A 19,859-nucleotide genomic window follows, 5' to 3' on the forward strand; every position below is an offset into this window, starting at 1 on the left:
TAGCATCTTAGAGAAAATCTCTTTAAAACACTTTTCTTATAAATATCTCAGCACTAGAACAAATTGTTTTAACTGTTTTTCTATTAAATCTACTGTGTGTTTTGAAGTAAATAACAATTACTGGGGGAAAATGTCATGAAAAGACATTTCCAGTACTAGCATTAAAGTTCTGTGTGTAAAAACACTGTGATTTGTTATGACTGAATAATACACAGACAGCAAGAGGCTATTTATACAAGTAATTTATTTCCACTAGGGAGAATGCATTGCTGGGGAAGCTATTCTCAACATGTTCTGTCTTCACAACTCATTCAGACTCGTTTTCCACTTCCTAAAATGATGTATATGTTGCTAATTTTCCAATAAACTCATAGGTGAACTTTAAGGATACATAAAAAGAAGACAAGCATAAACTCTGTGTTATACAATATTTTGCCACAATAAATAAACTCAATGAAAAAGAGAAAAGAGCTGAGGCAGCAATTAAAACTGAGGACGAGGGTACATCTGTGTGTGCATGTGAGGGCGTGTGCACGTGTGCATGTGTCTGCTGTCCACATCGAGCCCAGGGGAGTACAGGCATCCGGGGGCACCTTTGGAGACCAAGCGTACAGGGCCTGGCTTCACAAGGGCCCTTCCCCACTGTTCAGAGGGTGTTTCTCAGCAATGCACCGCCTGGGGGCGGGGCGGGGGGTCAAGAAAGGGCCTGGAAACAGTGGTGCCGAGCTGAGCTGACTGGATGAACCCTCCCTCCACAAGATGGGCAGTTTCAGCTCACACTCTGACCAAAACAGAGGTGGTCCCAATAGAGCCATCCAATGAGTGTTAAAAGAAAAAGCACTGCTAAAGCTAACGCCTGCCGTTCCCAGTGACGTGCACGTACAACAAGGCCTCTCAGTGCTCAGAGCTAAAAATTAAAATTTTTTGAATAAAAAGTTGATCTGGAACCTTGCCTTGTTCTAGATATAAGCACTACTCACCGAAAGATAGCCTGAACTAAAAACCCATCTTGTTAATAGTTGCATTCCAATAAAATGTTATTTTCAGTTGTTTTGATCAAGTTTGTACTAATAACTAATCCTGTAAAAACTCAATCTAGAAAACTTAAATACTTACTACCTTTTGGCAGAACAAAATGTTAGAGTTAAAGTTTGCATTCACAGACATCCTCTTGCTGAAGATACTTGACAGGGAGATCAGCAAAAGATTCTCAAGCACAGAAACATGTTACATTAAGGAAAAATTCTCTAGGAAAAGTAAATGGAAATACAGGTTCAAGGAGACAAAGAATAAAATCCCTGCATTTTAGATGGAGGATGGTGGATTCCAAGGTACCATGATGACTGGATTCCACCCGACATATTTAAAACAGTGATGCAGTAGCTTTGTTTTAAAATGACACTATTCAGGATGGCAAATAACCTGCCTTGCAGCAAGTTAAATCTATACAAAACCATTGATATCAACTCACAAGAGGGATGCAGAGCTTGTCATATTCTTTTAAGGCAAATAGGAGGCCGCTGTTACAAACTGCCCCTAAACCATCCAGGATGGCCCACGAGCCCCTGCCACCCGTCCGAGGTGTGCCTGCAGACAGCCACACAACCACTAACCCAATGCATGCACTGTCACGACCAGAAACCGATGCACACCTGTGCAGCCTTCACTGGCATGCCTGGGCTCTCCTTTTTTTATATACCAATATGCTTTGACAAAGACCAAAAACAGGGTACCCCTGCCTTCCAACAAGTCCATACCCTGTGGGAAGCAGAGCCAGGCCTCAGAAGCCTCCAGGATTGGGGCCCAAAGCCTCACGCCCTAGAGACAAGCTCTCGCCTCGTGCCTTACACACAAGAACATAAACCTTCCGGGGCCCAAAGATTCTGAGGACACTGTTGTATAGGTCACCCACAACTGTCCGCCACCATCTTAAGTGACAAGAAGAGGAACCAGAGACGGTTAACGACTGTCCGGTCTCCTGCAACCACACAGGCCGGGCGCCCAGCGCTGCCTACAGATGTTCACGGTGGAGCCATGTGTGCCTTCAGCCCTGTGGACTCCTCCCACCCAATGCAGTTGCTCCAAAAGGTCACCTGCACACACACAGCCGCAGAAACCATGCAGACTCTCTGTAACTATCCTTACAAGCACCATGGGGTCTTAGATCTTTGTAACAAAAAAAAGAAAAAAAACCAATCTTGGTGGTTTTTCAATGACAGTACGTTTCTTCATTCACATATAACCCGACTTCAGAGCTGGAAGTTTCTAACCTTTACATACAAAAAGCGATAAACCCTCAAAAAGTTAAATACAGAATTACCATGTAACCCAGCAATTCCACTCCTAGGCATACACCTAAAAGAAATGAAAACAGGGATTCAAACAGATACATGCACCCAATGTTCATTAGCAGCATTATTCACAATAGTGAAAAAATGGAAATAACCCAAGTGTCCACTGACAGATGAACAGATAACAGGTGGTCCATCCACACAAAGGAATATTATTCAGCCATAAAAAGGAATGAGGTCGTGGCACAAGCTACAACATGAATTTAACCTTGAAATTCTGAGTAAGGAACTTCCCTGGTGGCGCAGTGGATAAGACTCTGTGCTCCCAATGCAGGGGGCCCGGGTTCAATCCCTGGTCAGGGAACTAGATCCCACATGCATGCTGCAACTAAGAGTTCGCACGCCACAACTAAGGAGCCCACGAGCTGCAACTAAGGAGCCCACCTGCCGCAACTAAGACCCAGTGCAACCAAATAAATAAGTAAATAAACAAATAAATAAAAATAAAAAGTTTAAAAAAAAAGAAATTCTAAATGAAGTAAGTCAGACACAAAGGACAAATCTTGCATGACTCCACTTATATGAGGTTCCCCAGAGCAGGCAAACTCACAGAGGCAGATAGATTCATGGGTGTCGGGGCTGAGGGGAGGGGGAAGGGGGAATTAGTGTTTAAGGGGGACAGAGTTTCTGTTTGGGAACATGAAAAGTTTTGGAAATAGATGGTGATAGTAATGGTTGTACAACATCGTAAATGTGGCTAATGCCACTGAATCGTACACTTAAAAATCATTAATATGGCAGATTTCTATGTCATATATATTCTAAAATGTTTTTTAAAAATTAATAGTGTAATAGACTAAAGCCATTGACTTAGATACTTAAAATAGGTAAACTGTATGTTAGGTGAACTATATATCCCAAAAAAGCTGAAAATAACTTCTAAACGGATCCTTGAATTCACACTGAAGAAAACAAAAGTACTAACAAGCCCCTTTGCAACAGGCTCACCAGCAGCCCACAGCCATCTACCCCTACCCCTGGTTTAATCTTCGACCAAAATACTCCGCTCCCAAGGGCGGGAGAGGGCTGAGTATGAAATGAAGCACACACCCACTTTCACTCAAGGAGAAAAGCATTTTAATATAGAAAAACACAACTCCTACTCCACACACTAAGCCACAGACGTCTCATTATGGCTGTCACTTTTCTTACAGGCTGGAATGTCCAAACAGCTCAAAACTGCACAAAGGTTAAAAATCAGGAAAGCGCACAATCATCAGGAGAATGGGAAAGTGCCAGGAGGGGTCAGGAGCAGTGAAGAGTGGGAACCCAGGCACAAAGGACCATGGGGAGGGACTGGTCAGGAGACAAGAGAGGTCAGCACTCTGCAAATGAAGGCTGTGGCCACAGCCAGGACTCACCCACCGGCGCAGGCTGACCCCAGGCCCCACGGCCACTCCACCAGGGAGGTGGTGCGGCAGCCACAACTTGCGGCCCCTTCCAGAAAGACAGGAATGCCTCTGAGGCTGACTTTGGCTTGAGGACCACCCCCCCCCAGAAGCCCTTCCTTAGACCACACAGCCCACCAGGACACCGCCACCCCTACCCCAGCCCCACAGCTCTTGGGATCAGACGGTGGCTCTGCCACCCTTACCAGCATTTCCCTAATAACTGCACAGTTCACCCTGTCTTGGTGTCTTCTCAGAGTACCCAGACTAACACTAGAATGCTATTCAGATGCTAGTTTTTGGATGATGTCGCAGAATACAACCAAGTAGGGAGCGCCACGAATTGGTCCGTCCACCAAACCAACCAGTAAGCTGGCAAAAACAGAGAGAATCAAGTTTTTCAGCACTCTGGAATCTAATCAAAAACCTGCCGCAACCAGGGGAGTGCTTAGTGAAGAAGGAGGCTACTAAATTTCAGCATTTAAGAAACCTCTGGGGACTTCCCTGGTGGGACAGTGGTTAAGAATCCTCCTGCCAATGCAGGTGACACAGGTTTGATCCCTGGTCCGGGAAGATCCCACATGCCGCAGAGCAACTAAGCCCACGAGCCACAACTACTGAGCCCACGTGCCACAACTACTGAAGCCCGCATGCCCCAACTACTGAGCCCACGTACCACATCTATGGAAGCCTGCGCACTCTAGGGCCCGCATGCTGCAACTACTGAGCCTGTGTGCTGCAACTACCAAAGCCCACGCACCTAGAGCCCATGCTCCACAATGAAAGAAGCCACCACAATGAGAAGCCTGCACACCGCAATAAACAGTAGCCCCCGCCCGCCGCAACTAGAGAAAGCCCACGCACAGCAACAAAGACCCAATGCAGTCAAAGGAAAAAAAGAAAAAGAAACCTCTGTTAGGTCACTGGCTAAATGCTAAGATAACAGAACAGAGACTTCAGTGACCAAACATAACAGGGAATACAGTCGTTGCAAAAAAAAAGTCTGGAAAAAGTCACTAAATAAAGAGACGACTAAAAAATAAAAAAAAAAAAAAGAGACGACTAACAGTCTTCAACAGCAACAGCAGCAAACTGCTGGCAAGGGAGGAGAACCTGGTTTCCAGAGTTATCACATAATAATATGTCAGAATGTCCAGTTTTCAACCAAAAAATAACAAGGCACACAAAGAAACAGAAAACTATGGTCCATTCACAGGAAGAAAAAGAAATTGACAGAAACCACCCCTGAGGAAGGCTAGACAGTGTCAAGACAAATACCCTAAATCAATTATCTCAAATAAGCTCCAAGAGCTAAAGGAAACAAGAGAACAACGTCTGAATAAACAGAGAATGTCAATAAAGAGACAGACTATAATAGAGACCACAAAGAAATTCCATAACTGAAAATAGAGTAACTGAAATGAAAAATTCAGCTGAGGAAGGAGAACAACAGCAGATCTGAGCAGGCAGAAGGAAGGACCAGAGAACCTGAAGACAGGGCAATCCAAACTATCCAGTCTGAGGAGCAGGAGAAAAGAGAGTAAAGAAAAATGAACAGTAAGTGTTAGACCCATCACCTCTGGAGCCTACTCCAGGACAAGACCACTGTCGCCTGCACGACCCCTCCCAGGCAGGAGACAGTGCAGCTCCACAACCCACCAGCCACGCAAAAGGTCTGCAGAGAGGCTCAACCCACGTGGAGGGCACCACAGGCAAGAGGCAGCCAGCCACTCAAGTGAAGATCATGGGCCAACTCATCATATGTGACATCTCAGTTTTTTGGCCACAGCTTGACACTTTTCATCTACAACAACACTCTCATTCTGGCTGCTTGTGGTCGGTGGACACTGCTGACATCATGAGATACGACAGACACACACATGCCAGCGGGTCTCAGGCATGAAAAGCAGAGAGAGGGCTTTGGTCTCCTTCAAGTTAAACTGGAGTCGGCACCACACAGGCGGAGACTTCCTCTTGACCCACCACACCCTCACATACCCACACACCCACACACATCTATTTTCACAAATAAATGTGTAAGTCACTTAGGATGGAACAAGAGTAAATAAAAGCACAGTAGTACATCTCCGTGGCCTTGGGGTAGGCAATGACTTCTTAGATATGACACCAGGGGCACAAGCAACAAAAGAGAAGACTGATAACCAGACTTAAAACTTACAACTTCGGCGCATCAAACAATACCATTGGGAAAGTGACAAGACAACCACAGAGGAGAGAAAATATCCACAAATCATACATCTGATAACAGACGTATCTGTAAAGAACTCATAACAATAAAGACAAATAACCCAATTTTTTAAATTAGCAAAGGACGTGAATAGACATTTTGCCAATGAACATATCCAAATGGCCAAGAAGCACATGAAAAGATGCTCAACACCATTAGTCAGTAGGGAGATGCAAATCAAAACCACAGTAAGATACCACTTTACACCCACTAGGATGGCTATTTTCAAAAAAAAAAAGAAAAACAAGTGTTGGAGAGGATGGGCGGAAATTGGAACCCTCATACGCAGCTGGAGGAATGTAAAGTGGTACAACCATTTTGGAAAAGGGTTTGCAGTTCCTCAAAAAGTTCAAGACAGAACTTTTAGCATGTGATCCAGCAATTCCACTCGTAGGTCTATACCCAAGAGAACTCAAATCACATGTCCACACAAAAACTTGTATACAAATGTTCAGGGCAGCATTATTCATAATCACCAAAGGTGAAAACCCAAATGTCCATCAACGATGACGGGATAAAACAAATGTGTACCCATACAATGATTACTCAGCCATAAAAAGGAATGAAGTACTACTGCTACGTGGTGCAGTAGGGATGAATGTTAAAAACATTACACTAAGTGAAAGAGGTCAGACACGAAAGACCACTACCGGAGATTCCATTTATATAAAGTGCCCAGAAAAGGCAAAGTTATAGAGACAGAAAAAGATCAGTGGTTGTCTAGGGCTGGTGGCGTTGAGGGAAAATGGGGAATGACTTTTCCTGAGTATAGGGTTTCTTTGAGGGAAAATGAGATTAGATTAAGATGGTGGTTGCACAACTCTGTAAATATACTATACACCACTGAACTGAACGCTTTAAATGGGTGAACTTTATGGTATATAAATCATATCTCAGGGACTTCCCTGGCGGCACAGTGGGTAAGACTCCGCGCTCCCAATGCAGGGGGCCCGGGTTCGATCCCTGGTCAGGGAACTAGATCCCACATGCGTGCTGCAGCTAAGAGTTCGCATGCCACAACTGGGGAGCCCACATGCCACAACTAACGAGCCCTGGAGCCGCAACTAAGGAGCCCACGGGCCGCAACTAAGACCTAGCGCAACCAAATAAACAAATAAATATTTTTTAAAAAATCGTATCTCAGTAAAGCTGCTACAAGAATAAGCAGAAAGAGACCATAGAAACCGAGGGTCCTCTGCCCTGCTTGTGCTTCACAACGCCAAGCGCACAGCCAGCACCTGCAACACCCCCACAGCTCAGCTGCTGAGCTGCACCCTTCTTTGCACAGACATCCTTGTTCCGGACAGAAGTCGCCCTCGGGGTACACGGTGTCTGTGGTGACACACTCCCGCACAGGGCCCTCTCCATCCTTCACAGGCATCCCTCCCTTCTGTCCACAGAGGCGCAGCGGGCCGCTCCCAGGGACAGTCCCCACCCACCACAGACAAGCGCCCCCATGCGGCCGGGCCCGAGAGCTGGCACGCGCAGGCCTGGAGTTCAGTGGTCCATCTGCACCAGCCGCACTGTGCCCCTGCTCAGGCCCACTGCCGAGCTTCCTCCCCAGCCCCTCACTGGCGTGAGCCTTGTTCCCAAGAACCATGATGTCACTCCAGGGGCTAAACGCAGCGGCAGTGCACACATTCTTAACGGGCGGTAGCACCCTCATGAGGGTGAAACTGGTTCTGCGGGACAAGACAATCTCAGACATCGCAACAGCTCGCGGCCCTCCAAATCCAGACCTACAGTGTACATGTGCTATTAAAATTTCACAGCGGGGAGAAGAGGCATCGGGAATCAGAAAGGCCAACATAAGAAAGAAGGCTCAGAGCACAGGTCTGGAGGGCTCTCTCCTGCAACACTCATGATGGTCAGGGAGGGCAGAGGCGTGGTGTGTGCTAACAGCTGGCCACACTGGGGAGGGGGCCAGATGAAGCACCTCGACATGCACAAATGGTCTTGACCACACAAAACTGAGCTTCATACTCACCGTCCGGGAGTCGGGAAGGGAGCAACAGGCCTCGTCTGCTCAGTTCCGCCAGCGCCAGACACCCGCCATGCCAGGCGTTGTCTGTCTCCTGGAAACTGAAAGCACAAAGAGCCTGAGACCCAGCACGATGCCCCCCAGAGCCCAGAGTGAAAGTCCACGCCCTGGGCCAAAAGCCTCACTAAAACCCTGAGTGAGTTTATAAAATATCGGTCAGTAACGAGATAAAGTACTCCAAATCAACTGAAGATAACGGCCATGTTCAGATCTCTGGAGAATGAGTAAAAATCCTGGGTCAGCCTCACACGCCCCAGGGAGAGCAGCCCACACACGTGCCCACTGCACCTTCGGGCCAGAGCAGCTAGCTCTCTCAGCCGTTTAAGCAGTCGCGCCGCTCAAGAAACGCTGGGCTCACAACACAGTGACTGCACCAAATGAAGGTTAGGAAAATGTTAGCAGGAAGGGCAAGGAGACCCCCTTTTCTTGGAGCCCCTGCTGGCCTGAATGATGAATATTGAGATTAGGAAGTTAGAATAAAACGGCATATACAGAACTTTTTTTGTACTGTTTGAAACAGACTTTCAATAAACAATTGAAAAGCCAGTCAACTCATAAGCAAACTTTCGTATTTAATAAAACTTTCCTGAAGTGGTTTGGAAGCTCTCATGTTTAAAGGTGCAGCTCTGGCATTATAACTAGAGAGAATGACTCTTTCTTACATCAATAACTGTTTCTTACATCAATAACTGTTCTGAGAGTTTCCACACTTGGCCGCCAAAATAAACATGGAAATATACTTCACCCAAAAAACCAGAGAAATTATAGGACTCTCTCCAATTCTGAATAAATTAATTTGATGGCAAAGAAATGTTTAGGAAAACCAAATAAATTGCATCACTGGCTGGCAACAAACACAAGAATACTCAGATAGGATAGAAACTAGGCTTATCTTTTCACTCAAAATACACTTAGCAGTGTCTCCCACGTGCCAGACCCTGCTCTGGGCTCTGCGGAGACATGCTGACCAAGACAGACACAAAAGCTGCCCTGGACCTCGCCAGCAACCAGTGACTCAATTCCAATTATAACTTTCTTAAGTTCCAGATGTTTATTAAATGTCTGTCCCAAAGACTATATGACCGTTTCTACAATTTAATATTGTACTTTGTGTACTTCAGGATTTTAGTTGGAGAGAAGTGCTTTATGCTTTCCATAAAAGATTTAATAACATTTGGAAGAACCTGATAAAAGGTCAGCAGTACGATGACTCAATTATCACTAAAACAATCGCCAGTCACACCTTTGTTTCTCAACTAAACGTGTGTGCGCTGTCGCTCATCAACAGCTGTGGACAGTGCAGGACCTTGTGTCGGGCTGTAAAATGCCTGTGGCCCAAGGGGGACCGAGGAGGACCACGGCGTCCTGCCTGCACTGCTGCCTCTGCTCTGCCCGCTCCAGGAGGACGTGGACCCTCTCCAAGGCCTAACCTGCACAGCGGGAATGGACGCAGACACTAGGACGCAGAGTACCGAGTACCGCCAGAGCGCCCAGTGCCTGAGGGCGAGCTCCTGCCCCAGAGCCAAGCCCCAGACAACCACGGGAGGGCCCAGGGTCTCAGAGGAGTGGAGACAACAGCAAACAGAAGGGCCGAGACAGCAGGTTCGGGAGAGAGAGGCCAAGACGGGCTCGGGGCCACTGGCCTCACATCAGCAAGGGCACCCACTGAGGACCACCTGGAAGAGCAGAGTGGGGCGGCGTGGAGGGTGTGGGATGAGCGGAGAAGAAGTTCTTATCCTTCCACCCACCTCATACCCACTGTCCCTAGAATGACACGGAGAAAGGGGGACGGTGCGTGCAGAGTGCAGAGCAGAGGGGGACACCCCATCACCTTCGTCTCCTTCTGAACTTTTAACTGCAAAACAGCACTAGAACTCAAGGAAAAGCCTGGGAAGGAGCCGTGAAGAGCACTTCCTGCTGAGACAGGGCTGCTCCTGCGGCCACAGCAGCACCACCATGGCACACCCAGGACCCAGGCCGCAGGGCTGAGGCCCGTCTGCTGACTGGGGACCCCCGCGGGCTTAGTGCAGATGCCAGACACAGAGGACCCGGCAAGGCCTCCCGGCGCAGGCTGCTTGCACCCACCCTGGACTGGTGGTGGGTCTGGGCACCATCTCTGGGATCCTGTCCTGAGGCCATCGAGGGGCTAACGCGTGGTTTTCTAAGTGGTGGGAGGGGAGGGGGAGTGCAGGTACTGAAGGGCACCTGCACATTCTGGGGCGGGACCTGGGAGGGGAGCAGAGGGCCGGAGGAGGTCCTGTGGGACTCAGTGGGAGGCCCCAGCCACATAATCTGGCCCAGAAACAGGGCAGGGCGCGAGGTAACAGTCCCAGGAGTCGGGTGTTCTTACATGTGAGGGAATTAATGTCCTATTTCTGACCCCCTGCAGAAATGGCTGGCGGCTCACCACATACCCCAGGAGGACACAAAAGGAGGGAGGAGACCAGAGCGGCCTCTGTGCTGGGTCGCCAGCCGGCCCAGCCGCCCTGCCAACCTCACACCCCAGCCCAGCTGGTCCCTGCTTCTCCCCATCTGCGCTGACTCCTTTCTACGGCCTGTTCTGCAATCAGGAGTTTCACGCCCATTGTGTGCGGTCCTGTCCAGGGAAAGACTGCCTCCCCGAGGGCCCACTCAGGCCCCTTCCCTCAATGTTGCGTTGGTCTTCTGGCCTTGGGAATCCGGAGCAGTGAGACCATTTCTACTCTCCACAACCCAGACACAAAGATCAGAGGAATTCATTAAAACGACAAAATAAAGGCAAAGCAGCGTTTGGAGATTAACTAGGACGAGTGAAACTGGACTAAGGTTGCAGGCCGAGAGAAAGGAACGTACATCTGACCAGAGAAGCATGTTTTGGGAGAAAAGATGTTAGCGTTCGGGGAGACATGTTGGGGTGAAGGGCTCACAGCCCTTGAGGCAGAGGCACAGCGGCTAGAGAAGTGACGGGGTTTGAGAGCTGGACGGGAGGGGACCAAGGAGCGCATGGGAGGGGAGACTGCAGAAGGAGCAGCAGAAGGAAGGGCTGGACAAAGACGGCTTCAAACAGCCGGAGTGCTGTGCGGAAACACTCTGCGGAAGGAAAGAGGAAAGCGAAGCGCTTGAGGCAGACAGCCTCCCCAGGGGAAGCGGTTGGGAGGAAAGGCTGGAGGCCCTGGCTCCTCCATCCTCCCAAACCCCCCACGCCCCTGGTTGCCCTGAACCCACACCTCTTCGCCCAGGACCAGTGGGGTGCCCGCGTCATCTCGTGCCCATCAGCAAGCCGCCAAAAAAGAACTCCAGGAAGACACCCTACAACAAGCCAGCAGAGTCATCATGCAGACCCACGGTTCTACAGGGTCCCGCGAAGGAGCACATGTCTTCTGCCACAGGAAGACACAGTGGCCACACACGCAACATTACTCTGAAACAGTAGTGTGAAACTGTCTCCTGCAGTCCTTAAACCTCACCACGCAGGCTCGGGGTCCAGGGCAGGAGGAGCCGCGTCCCTGGGACCCCGTGGGCCGGCTTGGTGACCGAGGCCTGAGTGCCCATGAACTCCAACAGCACAGCTCTCACATGCATGGGGGTCCCAAGAAGAGAAGCAACCGGCTGACAAGGGTGGGACCACAACTGGGGGCCGAACACAACACCCATTCTCAAATCACCTGCTTCTGAAACCAAGGGGCAAGCAGGGCAAGAGTCCTGGTGAGCAGCTGCACTAACGGGGCCTCCCCCAGCCCACCTGCGCTGCTCGGGGCTCTGCCCTTTGCCCCTGGCCTGCAGGCCCCAGGCTCAAACTCCCACACCTGCCACCTGCACCTCCCGGCCCACACCTGCACCTCGGGCACGCCGAGGGTCCCCAGGATCCCCTGAGAGGTGAGGACAGATGCAGCACAACCATTGGCACGTGTGGCTATTAGATTTAAATCTGATGAAATTAAATAAAATTTGGAATTCAGACCTCAGTCACACTAGCCTCTTTTAAGATCTCAACAGCCCCAGATCTAGAACAGGCCGTCATCACAGAAAACTCTCTCGCACAGGGCAGCCCTGGTTTCATTCCAATGAAAACAGGTTTCCTTGAAGGATACGTTTCTATGTGTGGACACGCATAAAACTGACTTCTTTCTCCTTAAGGTTTTTAAATGTAATGGAGTCTAAGCTGACAAAAGAAATACAGCAGGGTGGGATGAATTGGGAGATTAGGATTAACTATATACTAATATGTATAAAATAGACAACTAATGTGTAGCACAGGGAGCTCCACTTCACTGTACAATAGAAACTAACACAACATTGTAAAACTATACCCCAATTTAAAAAAAAAAAAGACATATTAGGGGAACACACACACACACACACACACACACACACACACACACACAAGAAATATATAAGAAATAACTAGAGTCCTCAAATGTAACTTCAAAAGGAAAAGAAATGGCTTCAGAGAATCTGATAACTAGCTCAACTGAAAGAAAACGTAGGAGGAAGTAAGGAAAGAAAAGCCACTGCTCCTACCCAGAAACACATCTACCCCTCTGATCTCCCCACATACCTGAAACAGTCCAGCACAGACCCGGCCACATCATCCGCCAGCTCTTTGGGAAGTCTTCCAGCCAACCTACCGATTCTGAAAAGGAGAAGCAACGTCAGCAGCTGTCAGCATCACCAGCCCGTCGAGGGCACACACTACACTAGGAACGTCCCGAGTGACTGTCCTTCTCTCCAGAGGATGGCAAAGAGGCTGATTCTGCTCCATAAAGGCCACCTGCCCCATCAGGGAGCCCATCACACTGACATACAGAGACGAGACAGGACAGGCACCTGGGGGACCAAGGCAAAGGGAGCCCACAGGGCAGGTGCACTTCTCAGACAGTCAACGGCTCCCAGCTCAGGCCACCAAGGTCCATCCCATGCTGCATGCCAACCGGGCCAGCTCCCATCAGGTCACTGCCCAGGCTGGGTCCCGGCCAGCAGCGCCCCAGAAAGGCCCACCCTCCCAGCCCATCGTACTCCAAGCAGACAACACTTTGGGCTCCGAGGTTGGCCAAAAGCCCCCGTGTGAGCCTCCTCACTCCGGCATTCGCTATGTGAGTGGATTGGCACAGACACCCGGAACCTCTGTGGGGAGGGCCCACGGGCACCTTCACCCATTTTCCTTTTCTCCACAACATCTCCTTTGTACTCTGCCCCCTAACCCGCCCTGGCCCCACTGGGTGCACCCGGGCGCCTGTGTTGGCTGTTCCCTCAGGCGTAGCAGAGGGGGATGCCAGCCCCTCCTGGGGGCTCTGGAATCCAGTGAGGCCGTGCAGCATCCACTGCCTACATGGGGGGCCGCCCCTAGCTGCGGAGGCAGGAGGTGGGGGTCGTGGCAGCGAGGACGTGAGGAGCAAGGAAAGGAACACCTGAAGGTAAAAAAGGCAAATGTGCTCATTCCAGCCAGAAGGGCAAGAAAATGAAGAAGCCACTGACCAACCTCAGTGATCTTCTTGAAAATTAGAACAAAAAGCAGTAAATGTAAATTAGGAAAAAATCATTCTACCTTTTAAAACTCTCGGAGCTGTTTGCAGCCCTCCAATTCCACAGGAAGTACAGAATGATTAAGAAGACTCAGTAGACCTACAGGCATCTGGGGCATAAGCTGTGAGCCCCCAGCCCAGCCCCCCAACCAAGTGCAGTCACCTACCCTTTGGCCGCAGACCACCGCACGATCGTGTCCTTGTCCTTCAGCCCAATCAGCAGCTGCTCTGGAAGAACACAGGAAGGCCGGTCTGTGAGCCCCACGGAACCACCCAGAGTTCTAGATGAGCTCTCAGTTCCCAGCTTTAAGGTAACCCACCCTGCACATGACTCAAAACAGTACCATAAAGGCAATTACATGAAGAATCTCAATTCTAATCACAATAAAAGAACATTTCCTTCTGTGTGTCTTTAAATCATCATTGAAGGGCAATTTCTGTCATAGCTCCTAACAGTCGCTGGGCAGAGAGCACCAGCGAGGAAGGCCAGAGGCCGATGAGGGAGGCTTCCCAGAGAAAACAGCCTCTGCCAGAAGCTGCAGAGAGCAGCCCTCCTAGGGACAGGATCTTAGAAATGGTCAGCCGCTAGGAAAGGCCGCACAGAGGGCTCCCAAGCAGTACAGGCCTTGCAAGCCGGTCAGTGGAAGCCCTGGTGGAGGGCACATGGCAGCACAGGAAGCCTGATGCGGAGGCAGGACGGAGCCTGTGGAGCTGCACAGGCGCACTGCGACTAGGGCAGTCCAGGGCCGCAACAGGGGGCGGGGGAGACAGCAGATGCACACAGCCCCAGCCTCACCTCCCACCCTGCAAAGACCAGAGGTGGGGCCAGGTCCCCTGCAGGCCGAGATGAGGTGGCCCCCACTTACCTATCACGCTCTCCACCTCCTCGGGGACGTCGTCCTCTCCGTCGCTGTCAGGGGTCTCGGCCTGTATCCCTGGATCTCTAGGACTCTGGACGCTGAGCTGCAGGCTCGCAACCAAGGAGCGGCAGCCACGCTGGTACCTGCAAGGAGCAAACAAACACCTCAGACCTGCTGCGACAACTTGGAGCTAGAAGATCCTGATGACTGAATTCAACAATTTAGTGTCACTGTGAAAATTCCATGTGCTTTACAGGTACAGGATGGACAGGAAGGAAACTGAGCAGTAACTGTCACCAGCATGGATCGTCAAGGAAGACAACAACCTCATCTTAGCCACAGAACATAGATTCACCTTCTAGATGACTCAGAAACCCTCACGTGTCGGAAGGCTTTCTTAGCAGAAAGGCAGGTGACAAAGCGTGACAACAAGAATACACCCAACAGGGCTTCCCTGGTAGCACAGTGGTTAAGAATCCACCTGCCAATGCAGGGGACACGGGTTCGAGCCCTGGTCTGGGAAGATCCCACATGCCGTGGAGCAACTAAGCCCATGAGCCACAACTACTGAGCCTGTGCTCTAGAGCCCGTGAGCCACAACCACTAAAGCCTGTGTGCCTAGAGCCCGTGCTCCACAACAAGAGAAACCACCGCAATGAGAAGCCCGCGCACCTCAACAAAGAGCAGCCCCCGCTCGCCGCAACTAGAGAAAGCCCGCGCGCAGCAACGAAGACCCAACGCAGCCAAAAATAAATAAATTTTTTTTTTAAAAAGTATTTTTTAAAAAAAGAATGCACCCAACAGAAATGGCAGGGAGGGCACGTTTGAACCCACTGGCCTTGGCCTTATTTCCACAGGCTCTGCCTCCAGGTCCCACCTGAGCAGAGCCCCACCCCCTGCCTCCGGGCCAGACGCCGCCTTCCACACCAGGGGCCACAGCTGGTCCATGCCAGCTCCCACAGATCCTGCCTCCTGAATGGCTCTCACCACTTCCTGCCGCCCACACCCCCCGCCCCACCTGCTGAGGCCACCAGCATCATCTCCCGCAGCGCCATGAAGGGGCAAGCAGCATAGGCCAGCTCAGCTGTCTGACTGCACAGCCCCTGAACCTCTGCTTGCCTCAGTTTCCCATCTGTAAAATGAGGCCCCACCCAGAGGGCTGCAACGAGGCCAGGTGGGAGGATGTGCACAAAGCACTCAGACCAAGCCCTGTGCAGAGAAAGGCCCAGGAACACCTCTCCTCCTAGAAGCAAGACAGGCACGCTTGGGCCTGACTCTGGGGCAGCCCCATCTCAGGACAGGGCCTGGGGCATAAAAGGTGACAGGTCGAGTTACAGCATGATTATTGGGGGCCGCAGCCTAAGGCCAAGTCCAGTTCCAGATAACTGGGGCTTCGGAGACAGAGCCAACTCAGACACTGTTTAGCTGTGGCCTTGAGGCCTCAGATTCCGTGAAACAAGGATGGTGTGGGCAGTTCCCAAGATGGAGGTTCAATCAACTGCCAATGGCCAGTGACTTAATCAACCCTGACTATGCAATGAGGCCTCCAATAAAACCCAAAAGGAAGACTTCCCTGGAGGTCCAGTGGTTAAGACTCCAAGCTTCCACTGCAGGGGGCGCAGGTTTGATCCTTGGTCTGGGAACTAAGATCCTGCATGCCACATGGCCGGGCCAAAAACAAAAAAAAGGAGTGGGTTAGGAGAGCTTCCAGGTTGGTGAACACAGGGAGGAGCAGGAAGGGTGGTGAACTCAGAGGGCATGGAAGCCTTGTGCCCTCTCCCCAGGCCTTGCCCTCTGCATCTCTTCCACCTAGCCATTCCTGAGTTATAGCCTTTTATAATAAACCAGTAATCTCAAATAAAATATTTCTCTGAGTTCTATGAGCCACTCTAGCAAATTATCAAACCCTCCAACCTGTAGCCAGACTGTCAGAAACACAGGTGACAACCTCGACTTGCAATTGGGGTCGGCAGAGGGAGGAGAGGTGTTGAGGTAGGGGGAGACAGTCTAGTGGGCTGAGCCCTTAACCTGTAGGATCTGGTGCTGTCTCCACAAAGACACAGTCAAAACTGAGTTACACAGTAGGACACCCAGCTGGTGTCCAACAACTGCCTGGTCTGGAAAAAAACACACATCAGAGTTGTTGTCAGAATCAGAGCAGCAAGAGGTAACGGAACCAGGGAGAACGTCACCAGGCACCACAGGATTGCTGTCAAGATCATGAAGCTCCCAGCAAAAGCAGCAGGCACTTGGCAACGACTGTCGACACGGTTACTGTTCTCCTCCAATGAAGACACACGAGGGCTTTACCTCACAGGAAAAGTCCTCGATATCATCCTGCAACCAGGGACCAGACAGGCTGCCACTGGACTTTCCCTCCTGACTTAACCACAAATCTAGACAAAGTGTATATACCAACCACTGGCAGGCACAAGATGACAACCAAGGCAGGGCTACAATCCCTCAGAGCAGGGAAGCACCCAACTTCCCCTCTGCTTCCTCCCAAAGGCACTTTCTAAACCACAGCACAGGAAAGTACAGCCCGAGCATAGCCGCCATCCTGCTGGGCAGAAGAAACAAATCATGACTAGTGAGATGGCTACTAAGTGGGGATAGATGCTGAAGGAAGGGGAGCTGAGACGGCATCCCAAATTCTCCCTGGATCCTCAGGCAGCTGTGAGGCGTGTGAGACCCAGACGCGCCATCAGAGAGCAGCTGGGAAGCCAAAAGCCAAACAGAGTCTAGAGGGCAAGTAACGCTGGGCAGTCACTGAAGTGTGGGTCCAGCAGGAAGGACTGAAAGGCCACGCGTGAGACGTGAGCAGCTGCTGCAGGAGCACGGGCCACACCCCAGCGGGGGGAACTGAGAAGGCCTGCGTCCCAGACAGCAGGAGGGGCAGTGTGGCCAGTTACCTGCCTGTCCCTAAGGGGAAGGTAACCAAAAAGGGAATGAATCTAAAAGATAAAAAGAAAATGTATCAGAGGGGATAAAATGAAAAAAAGACGGAAGAGAGAGAAAACAAAGAGCAAGACGGGAGACTGAAGCCCCCACGTTAATGGTCACACTCAGTGTACAGAGAGATACAGACTGAACAAAGTAACTGGGCTGCTAAATTACTCTCCTTCCCACGTAAATGCTTGGAGTACTTGTGATGGTTCATTTTAATGTGTCCAGTTGACTGGGTCACAGTGCCGAGATATTTGCTCAAACATTATTCTGGTTGTGTCTGTGACAGTGATTGTGGGTGAGAATAACATTTAAGCTGTGGGCTTAGTAAAGCAGGTTGCTCTTCCCAGTGTGGTGGGCCTTGCCCAATCCATTGAAGGCCTGAGGATCACAGACAGGCTCACTCTCCCCAGTGAGAGGGGTACTTCCTGCCTTCAGACTCAAGCTGAAACATCAGCTCCTCCCGGCCTCCAAGCCTGCCAGATTTTGGGACTTGCCAGCTCCACAAGCATAAGCCAATTCCTTATGATAAGTCTCTTTACACACACCTACACACACACACACACACACACACACACCCCAATTGGTTCTGTTTCTCAGGGGAACTCTAATACAGCACAGAATGTTAATTTTCCACAGCATCTGCAAAGTTACCACTAACATTTAGTCTCATAAACAACTTACAGAACAAGCTGTATACAGAACACCCAAAAGGTATTTCAGTAAAACATCACTAAAACATGACACACTTCTCTAGAATTTCCTATAATTGGAGACAAACTTAATCAAATAATTCCTCCCAAACCACACATATGAATACCTGAAATAAAACTGAAGACTGCTAAAATGCAGTACCACCCCCAGCACAGTAAATAGTCTGTTTCCGTGGGAGCCACTACTTCTAAAGAACCCTTAAGGCATCGTTTCCATCCACAGGCAGAGACAGCTCTCCTTTCTGAGTAAACCTCGAGGAAGGAGCCCAAGACCCAGACTGAGTTGACCAGAATGGAGCTTTCCCTACGGTGCGACCCGCCGGTGAGGCTGCCCTACACCTGAATGACAGGCACTCTCAGTGAGTGCGAAACAAGCCTTCCTTGTCGTCAGTTCCACTTCAAGATTCTACCTGGAAGATGTGGGGTCAGAAAATAACCAAAAGAAAAGTTGTTCCTTTCAAAATCAGAAACACTCCTGAGACTGGGGAAAAAATGAAAGCAGGAGGACATGTCAATCAGCCCGCTGTGTCCAGCCACCTGAAACACCTGGCCCCGCGCCAGCCTCCCGACACACCCTGGCCGCGCGGTCACCGCTCAGTCCACCCACCTCCACTTGGCCACCTGGGGCTTCAGGAAGGTCAGGCCCAGCCGCTGCACGAGCTTCACCCCAAGCTTCCGGAGCAGGGTCTGGTTGCTGTCGGGGAGCCTGCAGTCGTCCAGGCACTGGAGAACGGTGGCAGCTGTGAACACAGCACGTCCCGCTCAGTTTGGTGGGAAGGGTTTGTGTCATCTCCCAAACCCACCAACCCCACCTGACACGCACGACACCGAAACCAGACACTTCCACAGGCCCCCCGACCCCAGTCAGTGTGAAGGCCTACATCTACGCTGGACCCCTTGAGCTCTGCTTCATAAAGACCCCTTCACCCCATGTCATTTACTAAGTGCAGCTGGAGTCGGACCTGCCCAACCCTCTCACTGTGAACCACGGATCTGGAGATGGAACGTAGAGGAACCCAGGGAGGCAACAGCATCCTGGGCAGGGAGAGCGGGCACGTGCCTGGCGGGTGGAGCACACGCTGCAGGCCACGAGGACCATGCAGACAGGCTTGAGCATGAGGCTGCAAGAACGGGGAGGGGTCTCTACAAGCAGGGAAACTGTGTGATCAGGCCCCCCTGCTGTCAAGGCTATTTGAGGCAATGAGGAGGGCGTCGGGGGAAGCGGAGGCCAGGAGAGCACACAGGACCATGTTTCGTGTGAGACAAGGAGGGGCGTTCAAGACAAGTTGAAATGGCATCTGGGTAACTTCCCAAAAGACCCAAACGGCGCACAGTGACCAGCGTGGGTATAACTGACAGTAACTCAAGATGGACCTGGGATGTGTGTGTGCGGGTCCGTCGAGGACAACGTGTGACGATGCTGAATGGCGACTGCTCATGTTCTCAGGTGTGACAATGACATCAAGGTTATGTTTCCAAAAACAGGCAACAGATGCCAGTGGAATGATAGGGTGTCTAGGTGGTGGGTGAGGGGGAGCATGGATGAAACAGGAGTGCCCATGAATTAAAAACCTGAAGCTTGTGATAGAAATATGACAGATCACTATACCAGTCAGTCTTCCTGTATGTGTATGAAATGTTCCATGATGAAAACTTCAAGAAATAGACTCTACTACCTAAATCTGATTCATAAATCTTCTAAAACATAGACTAAGAAATTTCTCTTGTTCCAGGGAGTAAGCCTTCCTGCAGCGAAAATCACTATATTGATTTTCATAAGTTGAGGTTCAATCTAAAATTAAGAGAATGAG

The 19,859-nt window shown here is 50.4% G+C and overlaps 1 protein-coding gene across 1 annotated transcript in view; it reads right to left on the minus strand.

Moving 5' to 3' along the window:
- Positions 1–19,859, minus strand: part of TBCD (tubulin folding cofactor D) — a 174,657-nt gene that overhangs the window by 108,755 nt on the left and 46,043 nt on the right. The window contains exons 9-13 of the mRNA XM_061175155.1: positions 18,656–18,788; positions 14,396–14,532; positions 13,697–13,757; positions 12,566–12,640; positions 7,975–8,069 (exon numbers count right to left, since the gene is read on the minus strand). Of these exons, the coding sequence (XP_061031138.1) occupies positions 7,975–8,069; positions 12,566–12,640; positions 13,697–13,757; positions 14,396–14,532; positions 18,656–18,788 (501 nt within the window). The remainder of the gene's footprint in view (positions 1–7,974; positions 8,070–12,565; positions 12,641–13,696; positions 13,758–14,395; positions 14,533–18,655; positions 18,789–19,859) is intronic.

The sequence above is a fragment of the Eubalaena glacialis genome, chromosome 19, assembly GCF_028564815.1.
Source record: "Eubalaena glacialis isolate mEubGla1 chromosome 19, mEubGla1.1.hap2.+ XY, whole genome shotgun sequence".
NCBI classification, from domain to species: Eukaryota; Metazoa; Chordata; class Mammalia; order Artiodactyla; family Balaenidae; genus Eubalaena; species Eubalaena glacialis.